Source organism: Falco peregrinus, chromosome 7 (assembly GCF_023634155.1).
Source record: "Falco peregrinus isolate bFalPer1 chromosome 7, bFalPer1.pri, whole genome shotgun sequence".
Classification (NCBI taxonomy): Eukaryota; Metazoa; Chordata; class Aves; order Falconiformes; family Falconidae; genus Falco; species Falco peregrinus.
Window position 1 is genome coordinate 39003575 of NC_073727.1, and position 12825 is coordinate 39016399.

Genomic DNA, 12825 nt, shown 5'->3' on the forward strand with positions numbered 1-12825 from the left:
GCTGTCACATTTTATACAAGTATGTTTTAGACCAGCAATACTTAGCCTTGAGAATGGAGTCAATTAACTATTAACATGCACACATCACAAACAAGAACCAAAAAAATCACATCATCCAATTACAGTGTTGCAACATTTAGCAGCATGGTAATGACTTGTAATTTATTTGGTGTCATCCTGAACTGATACATCATCATGAATTGTTCCCACAAAGGACTGCCAAAAGGTCATTCTGCAATTATTTTGTTGTTTGCTGTAGCTCCCACTGTTACTCCATCTTCCCTCCCCTCCATATGTGCTCCCAACTGCTGTGAGGAATAGCTGCAATTTATTTTCTCCCTAGCCCCCTCTTTACCCTTTTATGGCTGTTAGCTAGAAGGTAATGGCCAGTCAGCCCCATTTTTTTCTGTGCAATAACCTAACGTAAGGCCAGAGCAGGCTAGAAGACCTAAACCTCCCTCCATCAAAGCAGTCAGCCAGAACTCTAAAAGAGGGGCAAAGTAATCACCTCCTGGGGATGATCTGTCTTACATGAGTTGACCTGACAGCCTCAGTTAGTCCTACTTGAAAACCCCTGGCAAAATGTAATACTGTGAGAACATGTTTTTCTGTTGTCTGGCCAGCACTAATACCCAGTAATGTAACATTCACAAGCAACACAAAAGGCATATGTAATGCAGCGCAAACAATTTTAAAGCCTATTTTTAATAGCCCACCTAAAATAATAAACCATAAAAACTTACGTGGTGTATACTTTCTAGTTTAATCAAACTTTATTTTTTAATTGCTTTACTATATGTCATTTCAAAAGTTCCAGGTAACTGCAGATAAGTATTCAAATTCCATAAAATTTTTGCTGCATTCTGAAATGACTTTACCTGAGCCAAAGCTTCCATCAAATTCCTCACCACCTTCTCTTGGTCCTCAGTTAATATCCTGTGAAGAGTGGCTCTTCTTTCACTATCCTTCTTCAGCATGAAAAACCCTGAATCTTTCTCTTCAGGTGAAGGAGGTGCACTGTGATCCTCAAAATTTTCATCTGGGATGCTGAATGAAATACACTCAGTGAAAAGAAACTTCATAAAAACCACCCCAATACACACATTCCTAATCTACCATATAACATAAATGCCAGATAGCTCTTTACCTCAGAAAAAGAGACCGGATTCCCTTCCCATCTTTTTCTCCACAGGATTTGGCTCTTGTTTTGAAAGAGAATGGATCAATTTTTAATTCTGTATCAGGTGAGACAGAACCATATTCACTGCTGCTACTTGTATCTTCCACCAGAACTGGAACAGGTAAGGATATACTCCGAAGATACTCTATTCATATAGGAATATTCAGAAATTAGAATGTAATAGTGCCATCACAGTTCTGAAGTGTATTCTTTCAGAGGAAAGAGAAAGACTCCAGTCTCCCCCACACCAATACAAAATACTAAAACAAAATTGATGAAACACTCCTAAAGCTTATTCTTCCAGAATATTTATCCTTCAGTTCTGTATTTATTCAAAAGCTTCCTAAGATATGGAGGGTCTAGGTTCATTGCAAGTTCACTTACAGTTCCCCAGGGCTCAGTACTGAGGCCAGTCCTATTCAATATCTTTATTGACAGTCTGGACAAGGGTATCGAGTGCACCCTCAGTAAGTTTGCAGGTGACACCAGGCTGAGGGGAGTGTTGATCTGCTTGAGGGTAGGAGGGCTCTACAGAGGGATCTGGACAAGCTGGATCGATTGGCCAAGGCCAACTGCATGAAGTTCAACAAGAAGTGCCAGATCCTGCACTTGGGTCACAACAATCCCACACAACACTACAGGCTGGAGTGTAGTGCCAGTGTAGAGCCACTGGAAAGCTGCCCAGCAGGAAAGGACCTGGGGGTGTTGGTCAACAGCCGGCTGAACATGAGCCAGCAGCATGCCCAGGTGGCCAAGAAGGCCAGGAGCATCCAGGCTTGTACCTGAAAGTGTGGCCAGCAGGACAAAGGCAGGCACCATCCCCCTGTATTCAGCACTGGTGAGGCTGCACCTCAAACACTGTGTTCAGTTTTGGGCCCCTCACTACAAGACAGACATTGAGGTGCTGGAGCATGTTCAGAGAAGGGCAGTGAAGCTGGTGAAGGGTCTGGAGCACAAGGCTTAAGAGGAACTGGGTTGAGGGAACTGGGGTGGTTTAATCTGGAGAAAAGGAGGCTCAGGGAGGACCTTATCACTATCTACAACTCCCTGAAAAGAGGCTGTAAACAGGTGGGGGTAGGTCTCTTCTCCCAGATAGATAACTAGCAACAGGACAAGAGGAAATGGCCTCAAGTTGTGCCAGGAGAGGTTTGGATTGGATATTAGGAAACATTTCTTCACCGAAAGGTTGGTCAAGCATTGGAACAGGCTGCCCAGGGAGGTGGTGGAATCACCATCCCCGGAGGTGTTTTAAAAATGTGTAGATGTGATGGGTAGGGACATGGTTTAGTGGTGGGCTTGGCAGTCCTGGGTTAATGGTTGGATTTTATGATCTTAAAGGCCTTTTCCAGCCTAAATGATTCTATGATTCTAACTTCACCACGGGCATGAACATGCATCTCATGCAAGTACACACTTTCAGTAGTAGCAAAACGTTTCTACAGGATAGATCATCCAAGCACCTTCCAAGATCTTATTTTTCTGGGTATACATACATATATATATACTTAGATGTACTGTATATATACTATAACACATTATAAGATTTATCAGACTAATTTGTACAAGTTTACTAATCAAAGACTAAACTAATGAATAAACATGCATGTTGTCAGAACTTCTGATTTTAAATCCAGAACACGTATTACTACTGCAAGAAACTGTTCATGCCTATTTCACACACGCACATTTCAAAATTTAGTTTGATAGCAACTAAGTTTGAAGGCAACTATGTGTGTGTTTGGTGCCTGCCCCTTTGCCCATTTTTTTCCCTGAATGAGATGAGTATCCTGTACCCAGGTGTGACAAGGCGACTTGAATGCCACTTTTCTCAATTATAGAATTTAGCCTAATGAAAATCTATGTTAGCTTTCTCCAAAAAGCTCAGCTCTATTGCTACTATAAAACAGCCATTTAAATGGCCCTGTAACAACAATGCAGCTCTTCAAAGCTTGTATTACTCACCTGCCTAGACAATAAAACCACACTCTGGTAGGATTACAAATAGTGGTTTAAATCTGCACAATGAATTAGAGGCTCCTAACAGAGAAAGGTCTCTTATTTTCATAATTGTGCCCATTTTTCTTCACAACATTTTAGGGTGACAAATTATACCTGAATAAGTGATAACCACGGTATCTACACAGTTATGTTTTGATAGAGAAGTACGTTAAAACTCACCATTTGTGCCAGCTGAAAGAACTGTGGGAGAAAATCAAAATAAAAAAAGTTAAATGTGCTGAAATGAACTGAGAAAATAAGCATAGTCTAAAGGGTAACTCTCTTCCCATTTTTATGGACTATCTGGACTCTCCTGTCTGCAATCTCTAGAAGTGTAATTTATTGTGATTTAGAGTTGATTTTAATCGGGGGGTGGAAACCGCATTAAAAGCGATCACCTCCTTTACCTGCTATTTTTATTTCTTTTAGGTATCATGCTAAAAACATGCAGAAGACATTTTCATATGTATATATGCACACACACAGAATATGCACTCCTATTCTCAAAACCCCTTTGTTACCTTCCCTACAGGAAATAAATGTACATGAAACAAAAGTAATGCAGTGTATGCACATTTGCTATGGGACCAAGATTTTACTCATGTAGAAAACTCCCCTGAGGCTCAATACCATGTTCTAACTTTACACAAAATGTACTCTATGCAAACATTCTTTGAATAAAAACATATGCAAATTTTAAAAACCAAAAAACCACCACAAAAGCTCACAAAACCATAGACAGACTTTCAGAAACCTTATCAGAAAATATATAAAATCACCTATGTGACAACAAGATAACAGAACTCTGCTACGACGGCATTTCTGCAGCAAGCTGCTGGGACAGAAGGTTACAACTGAATGTTCATCTGTGATGGGGATGTGCTGTGCTCATCTCAAAGACTAAATCAGCACTTTCGGGAAACAGTATCATCAACAAAAGAAAAATTTGAGATTGAGTTTAGCAACACTTACCTGAGAGCTTTGATGGGGACTTCCTTTTTTTGCTTGAAACCTTCAAGAATTCATCTATAAGCAGCTCATGAGCAAAAGCTCGTTTATCAGGATCTGGTTCAAAGCAACGCAGTATGAAAGCCTTGGCTTCTGCAGACATGGATTCAGGAATCTCTGGGTGTATTTTGAACATTCCCACCTGAGACAAACAAAGGGAGAAACAATGGCCTACGCTGTTTTCCCAACACTAAACAGCATCAAAAAAGTCTTTAGATAGTAGAAGTGGTATATTGCTCTCAAGTTTTGGTATTATCTTTCTGTAACCAGTTTATTAATTCAGAGGAAAAAAAAAAATATTACAAACCGTACAAACAATTACATTAACCCCCACACACAATTGCAAGTAGAGGCTCTTGCAAAGCTGAAATATTTTTTTTTTTTTTTTAAACACCCAGGCTCCTAAATTGCTGCTATTGCTCCATTACTCTCTTCAAAACTATGCAGCACTCCCACTGATTTGAATCAGCTCATTCTTCTTAACATCCTCACTAATGAAGCATTTCCTTTACCTTCTATCCCTGCAAGCTCTAATTCTAGCTTCTCCAAAACAGTCATAAGATTTCCTGGTCTGAGCTGTACAAGGAAGAAGTCTGACCTTAAACATAGCTGCTTGCGGTTCTCCCAGTTCATAAAATGGGGGTTTCCCTGTAGCCATCTCAATGATAGTGCATCCCAAAGACCAGATGTCTGCAGCCTTCCCATAGCCACGGGGTCCTTTGTCTATGATTTCTGGTGCCATATACTGAAGGGTACCTGTTTAAAACATACTATATTTTTTACTTAGGTGCACTAATGAGGCAAGTAGATAGCTAAAGGACAACAGGAACAAAATCACTGAGAAGTGAGCTATATTGGGAGAGTTAAAAAAATACTCTTTATTATTCAAAATTCAAAAATTTCCATATGCATTCTACATAAAACTCAAAGCACTATTCAAAATATTATTTGTGCTAAAAGCAACTGGTATCATCTACTGATCTGATGATATCACTTGTCAATGACATTTACTAGGAGGTATCAACAAGCTTTGGATCAGACATAATTTTCATTTCCTGTATTATAGATTAAGATCTAGAAGGGAGATCACTTTGAATTGCATCCAGAGAGGAAAAGGAAGTGAAACCTGAAATCTGAACCTGAAACAGCAGGTGATATGAATACTTTTCCTGAAGTAAGACAATCAACCTGACATGTGATTCTGCATTCTGTTCCATTTAGAGAAGAAATGGAAGAGCAGAGGATGGAATTAAAATAACAGTTACTTCTCATTTTGCATAATTATTTAATTTAGACCTACTGCATGATTTAACATTCAAATCAAATTAGCAAAACATAATGAGGATCAAGTTAATGACAGGCTCTGTAGATAAGCAGTTCTGGAGGTGAAGCCAGGATGTCCAAGCCAGTCAGGAAAGAAAAAGAAAGTTTGCCTTCGATCAGCAAGATGAAAAAGTCACGTGCACAGAAGAGACAGACTCAAATACATAGGAAACATAGGAAAGACACAGCTCTTCTGTTGTAGAGGACTTTCATGTCTCAAGTGGAACTTCCAGAACAGCATTCTCTTTGAACAGTGCATACAAGAACAGCGTATAGCTTAAGATTAAGTATACAAAAAGTTATTCTTGCAGCAACCTTTTATATTGATTTGAAGTCACTGAAAGTTCAGCAGCTGAGGATTCTGACCCTACATGGACAGCTCGAGTGAGAAAAGAGTCTCCTCTGGCAACATACCAGTGAATGTTTCAGTACATGGGTTGATTCCTGCAAGTCTCTTTGAAGTTCCAAAGTCCGAAATCTTTAACACTCCACTGTACGTGTTGATAAGCACATTATCACCCTAAGGAACAGAACATTCAGAGCAATTATTTTTCTCTGCTGACTCTTCATCTAAGAATTCTTGCATAGCCTGTTCCTACAATGTGCTCTTTAGTAAGTAACAATTACCTCCTAAGGCTCTTAAAATGGGAGATGAAAGAGGAATCAGTAGTGGTTTTGCTTTATGTAATCCTATTATCTGAAACTTCATCTCAAAGTGAACTTCTCTACTACAGGAATACAGTTAAAAAATACTAAGAGAGGGGAAAAAAACCTTTTTTTTATTTTCTTCTTTTTTTAAAAGGGAACTTTTTCATCTGCAATCTCCTTGGAAAAGAACCTGCTAATATCCCATCCACAATCTCCTTCACTTCTAGCAAGCTTTCATGAAAGGTCAATCATGTAATTGAAAACAGAAATAAAAACATCCAATTTATCACATCTTAAGTATGTCAATTCTTCTAAAACAAAAAAACCCCACTTTTTGTTGGTGCAAATTCAAATCCACAAAGGTTCACTTGCCTAACCCACAGTACAGAACAGCAGAGAGGGTATGTGACAGTGAACTACCTTTGGGAAAAAAAGTTTTTAAATTACAGGACAAATAAATGGTTATACAGTTACACAACACTATCAGGCTTAATTTTCTGCAAATTCTTACCTTTATGTCTCGATGCACTATTTGATTATCATGCAGGTATTTTAATCCTTCAAGAATCTGCTTGGTGTAAAAGCCAATTGTCTGCTCATTATCTTTCAGTGGTCCCCATTTTGATCGTAGAAGAGCAGAAAGACTGCCTATAATTTTGGAGAGAAAAAAGTGAGAGTAAAAATCTAATTAAATTCTGCCTTCTCCACCAAAGGAAAAAAAAGTAACAACAAATACCAATCCCAAACCAAGTGTAGGCATCTCTTCTATAACCAAAGTTCTCTCCAGGTAAATGCTTACTTGCATCATCACTGGCTTGAGGAATTAAAATGTAAGTCTCAATATCTCCAGTGGCCTCAGCTGCAGCAGAGAAGCATATGCTTCCGCAAGCAGGCCGATCTGAACCCACTCAATCCAACCACTCTCTCCCTACCTGCTCTCCAGAGAGAAGCTGCCTCAGAGAAACGTTGTAAGAGTGAAAAAGGGCGAATGTGCATATGTATATGTCTGTACATACACCAACTCCACAGTTTCTCAAAAAGCTAGGCTCAAGAAGTGGGATTTTTGTTGTGTCTAGCTGCTGTGAGGTCTTTGGTCTCAAACAGAAGCACCAATCCACCCTTCTCCTGTGTTAGGTACCTGAGGAGGGCTCAGCCACCTGAGACCAGCTACAATCTTTCTAGCAGGATGACCACATATCATCTCTGATCTTGTATTGTGTTTGTGTGACAAGGTTTTGGTAGCAGGGGGGTTACAGGGGTGGCATCTGTGAGAAGCTGATAGAAGCTTCCCCATGTCTGATGGAGTCAATGCTGGCCAGCTCCAAGAGGGACCCACCACTGGCCAAGGCCGAGCCCATCAGTGATGGTGGTAGCACCTCTGAGAATGTATTTAAGGAGGGTGAAAGTTGCTGCACAAGCGCAATTGCAGCCAGAGAAGAGAGGAGTGAGAACAGGCGACAGCAACAGCGCTGCAGCCAGCCAGGCCGGGGCAGGAGGGGCAGGAGGTGCTCCAGGCGCCGGAGCAGGGGTTCCCCTGCAGCCCCTGGTGAAGGCCATGGTGGGCCAGGCTGTGCCCCTGCAGCCCATGGAGGTTAACGGTGGAGCAGATAGCCACCTGCAGCCCATGGGGGGACCCCACGCTGGAGCAGGGGGATGCCCAAAGGAGGCTGTGACCCATGGGAAGCCCATGCTGGAGCAGGGTCCCGGCAGGACCTGTCGACCCGTGGAGAGAGGAGCCCAGCTGGAGCAGGGCTGCTGGCAGGGCTTGTGACCCCGTGGGGGACCCACCCTGAAGTAGTCTCATGGGAGGGACCCCACGCTGGAGCAGTTCATGAAGAACTGCAGCCCATGGGAAGGACTCACACTGGAGAAGTCCATGGAGAGCTGTCTCCTGTGGGAGGGACCCCACGCTGGAGCAGGTGAGTAGGGTGAAGTCCTCCCCCTAAGGGGGCAAGAGCAGCAGAGACAGCATGTGATGGACTGACCGCAGCCCCATTCCCCGTCCCCCTGCACCACTGGTGGTGGTGTGGGGGGGAAGGGGAGGATAGAGAAAATTGGGAGTAAAGCTAAGCCCAGGAAGAAGGGAGGGGTGGAGGGAAGGTGGTTTTAAGTTTTGGTTCTGTTTCTCATTATCCTGCTCTGATTTGTTTGGTAATAAACTAAATCCCCCAGGTCAAGTCTGTTTGGCCCGTGGCAGTAATTGGTGAATGACCTCCCTGTCTTCATCTCAACCCATGAGCCTTTCATTGTATTTTCTCTCCCCTGCCCAGCTGAGAAGGGGAGTAATAGAGTTTTTATACTCTTAAAATGTTAAAAATCAAAGTGGCCAATGAACCACCAAACCAGTCACCCCCACAACTTACCACCTGGCACCTGTTCCATGAATATCTTAATGAAGCCATTCTCACTAACAGAACCTAAATACTGGACAATGTTCTTATGTTTGAGATGCTTATGCAAAGCTATTTCTTCATGCAGAGGTTGGGAGTACCTGGAAAGAAAAGAAGCAGTTTATTCAATATTGAACTTCAGGAGGAAAGTCTTGTGTTTACTGTAGCAGCTAAAGTTCTATTTGAGGTCCCATGAAACACATCTACACTGAAAATGACTATGTGTTATATGCACTTAACAACAGCGGTTGTGACCACCACATACTAAAAAATTATGTAATAATAGTTAAATACACATAACAATATATATATATATTATTGGGACTAAATACACACACAATATTATAAGCATACACACACAGACAGAGCAGAATAAAATTTGTGGAAAATTAACTCCTCTCCAGACTAACTTGAAGAGAATAAACAGTTCGGCAAGTGATTGGACTCAGACTAGTGCCAAAGTGAACTAGTAAACCATAAAGTTAGTGCATAATTCAAATCACCTCAATAATGAAAACAAATTGTCATTTAAATTTTAATTATTTGAAGTAGGAGTCTCATCTGAAAGCAAGAGTGGATAGCTATCAGAATAAGAAAACAGGAATCACTTCATAGGGAGACACTCAGAAGAACCGATCGAAAGAGTTTTATCAAATGTAATTTAGTCCAAGGTAAAATATTTGTCAGAGATGTAAGCTTTTCAGCAGTCTTTTTGCCAAGGTGGTTTCCGGAGCCCAGATTCTTCTCCAGTATGGAACACCACCAGGGCCCAGCAGGTGATGTGCTCCCTGGGCCAGCCCTAACACTCTTCTTCCAGCCACGGGTGAGTTGAAATAAAGTCAGCTGCCAGGTTCTGCGTATTGTGTGGCAAAACATAGACAATATGCTGAGTCTGGTGGCTGTGTTCACCAAAGCACTAACAGCTGTAGTGTGACCTTCAGGCTAGCTGAAATAGATGGGCAAAGGCCTCCTTCTGCCGGTACAGATGCTCAGAACTCCGCAGCTCCTTCTCGCAAGTGGAAGACACACTCAGAAGCTTATACTGAGGGAGTACTAAACATCAACAGCAAACTCAATCTTGCGGCTACTTGCTACCAAAAGGAGTAGCTCCCCTGCCACCTTCAGCGGGTTGCTCTCAGCATAGACTTCGCATCAGCACTGGTACATTCTCGTCCCCTAATGAACTGGTAGAAAACTTTTATTTACCTATTGGTAGGAGGGGTAGCTTCCTGCTGCCTCAGATCCAGGGGCTGGATCTTCCTGGACCCTGCTGAGTGCCAGGAATGCAATCAAAGCACAAACACAGCTGAAGTTAGGGGAGAAGTGCCTGTGAACTTTATTGCCTTTTGGAGCAGGTACTTACTAGCTCGCCCTAACAGCAGCATCAGGCTACAAGTGAAGGCTGAACTCTTAAAAAAGTGGAGGAAAAAAAATAAAAATAATTGGGCATTCTGAATATCCCTCTGGAAAACAACTGTTACAGAAAACAAAGCAAGTATTTGGTTAATGAAAAGTGTGATTATGCAAGTCTGAGTCTATTTACAAAGAACTAATTTGAGTTTTGGCTTGCTTCTCCACACATGACATATCCTGACTACACTGTTAGTCATTGAGAAATGCAAAACCATCAAAGATTACTGAGTTCTATTAATGGGATATTCATGCAAAGCAGCAACAGCAAGACCATTATAATTCTTCCCCCTGCATTTTTAAACTCCACAGTTAATTGGGTCTTGAGCAACTAAAATAATTTAGCAAATAAAGCCATAAGAAAATTCTCCAGTGGGATGAAGCTTTTGTTATTTTAAATCTTAGCCATTAGACTTTAAATGGTACGAAGAAAGGCAAATTCTAAATCCTAGAAAGCTAGATCTTATTATCTACACAACGTGACTTCACTTTAACTTGGAAAGTCGATATGGCCACTGGTACTACTGTGTACTACTGGAAATGCATTGAGGGCAACAGCATTGCAGGAATATTTCCTTTTCTTTCAGAACGTGTCTCCACAATCTAACATTTCCTGACAATTAAGTAAACTATTCAGTAGCTTTTATTTAACATATAGCAGTATCAAAGACTCACTGCTTATTGCACAAAAATAATTCAATTTCTGGCCATGCTCTGACCTGACTCAGAACGTAATTATTTCTTATGAATCCAAAAGATGGTCATTTTTACTTTGAACATGGTAAGAGTTAGCTTCAGAGACTAATCCTTTTCTTTCTATAGATTTCTATCAAAGTGCTAAAATATCAGGTTATAGCTAATCAGAAATGAATTAATAACTTTTTCTTCCTTTGTCATAAAAAGAATAATACCTGAAATTCATCCCAGAAATATTTTTGAAAGTTTAGATGAATGACTAACACTTTTTAGTAATCTCTTTTCCAGTATGCTTTGCATATTGAAGCTGAAACCTTTTCCACTGATAATTCTTTTAAAAATGTGTATTGGGGAAGACAATCTGGGTTTTTGTTTTCCTTTAAAGTAGTTACTGTTCTATTCAGGCTATCCTTCTATTAACCACAGTTATTACAAACAACAGATTTCTTCTTAGCACATACAAAACTTGCAACTCTATTTTGAGCCACGCGATTGTTTTATGTAATGAGGCCGTAACCTCTGAGAAATAACACACCTTGAACTTAATTTTACAACAATATAGAGGATGGAAGGATTCTGTAATCTAAGTTCTAGATCTTTAAAATACTATGAGTATGGAAAAGTTATTAGACCACACACATATCCATATTGAACAGTCAATATATACATGGATTCAAAAAATTTAGAAGGATTAATTTTTTAAACGTCAAGTAAGGACAGAATAACCAAAAGAAGGCCGGCAAGAGAGACCCATGAAAAAGAAACTGAGCTAGGACACCAGGTGGCATTACTGACCCTCCAGTCTGTAAATTACACAAAGAAAACTTAAGAGTTAATGCACAGTATCCTGTCAACATCGAGGCTCCAACACAATTTAAATAATAACACTTGATGCTGCATAGGTTGTAGAGAATAATGCTGGTTTTCAACAATTGGTGGTTTTACCCCCAGGGACATACATTCTAGACAAAAGAAGAATAACAGCCACTGTGGTGGGTTAGAATAGCCTCTTTTATTTACTGTTTTGAATACTAGCACACCCTAAGACAACTGCTGTGTAAGGACTTCCTGATATTAGCTGTAGATTGAACACTGCACAAAGGATACAGTTATTTCCTCCTACAGAGGAAATGCTGCATGCCAAAGTATGGGAAATCCTGCTGAAGGACAGATTATCCATTAGATCACAACCAAATGGGCAAAAGAAGACAAGAAACTTGGAAATATGGATTCCATTCCCGACTGAAATGATGGACAAAAATTTACCGGTTGGTACACTTCACATTTTACCCACATTCATTCAGCATGCAATTCCTCCTGCTACCAAGCAGTGTTCTGTCTTTATCAGAAGAGCTTCCTTCATAAAAATTATTTCTTTAACCATTTGGAAAGGAGGGATTTATCTTTCTGTTACCAACCATGGCAATGACACTATTTCCTAGTTTTCATAGCTTTCCTGAACAGAAGCCTGAGTCACAGTTTTCTGATAACATTTTACAGTCTGTCTGAGAGGCACTTTAAAGATGCAGGCACTCCAGTCACCTGTTAAGCAGCAGCTTGTACAACACCTGACTACAAAAACCAAAGGCTACTGTAGAATTTAAGAATAACTCGACAAGTTTAATACAGTCAGTTTCATTTGAAAAAAATCTTATCTTTAGACTTGCTATCACTTTTACCACGATATGTGTGGAAATCCATGCTTCAAAATAGGATGCACTGGAAGCCTCCACATAATACAAGCACTAAGGAAGTCAAGTGTTTGGTCTTTACATGGCAGCCTTTATAGATGAGGGCAATACATATATAAAGAAACTCTGCATTAAAAACTGTGGACAAAAAGATCACTCCACATGATTTATTCTAAAATTAAGAGGCTTTATAATAAATGACGCACAAACAGGAAAGGAAAATGACTTTATCACAATCCAGGGTCAGAATTTTACAGGACTGTGCAAATCATGAATTTCAGTAGTTCTTTTACAAGGACACTCCTGAGCATGTCTAAGTAGACAGGGCTTATCACTAGGTGTTTGAATGAGATTCTGCTCTTCAGCATAAACTACTAGCACCAAACACAGTAACATCTAAGTTCTTAGTTGTGATCAATCTATTTCACAACTTGGAAACATCTGGTTACAAAGACAGGGAACACCAATTATATACCACAGA

At 40.4% G+C, this 12825-nt stretch overlaps 1 protein-coding gene across 1 annotated transcript in view; it reads right to left on the reverse strand.

Annotated features, from left to right (window-relative positions):
- MAP3K5 (mitogen-activated protein kinase kinase kinase 5) overlaps positions 1-12825 on the reverse strand; it is a 108575-nt gene that overhangs the window by 14543 nt on the left and 81207 nt on the right. The window contains exons 16-23 of the mRNA XM_055810378.1: positions 8521-8648; positions 6669-6805; positions 5924-6029; positions 4785-4942; positions 4151-4328; positions 3359-3379; positions 1148-1325; positions 879-1047 (exon numbers count right to left, since the gene is read on the reverse strand). Of these exons, the coding sequence (XP_055666353.1) occupies positions 879-1047; positions 1148-1325; positions 3359-3379; positions 4151-4328; positions 4785-4942; positions 5924-6029; positions 6669-6805; positions 8521-8648 (1075 nt within the window). The remainder of the gene's footprint in view (positions 1-878; positions 1048-1147; positions 1326-3358; positions 3380-4150; positions 4329-4784; positions 4943-5923; positions 6030-6668; positions 6806-8520; positions 8649-12825) is intronic.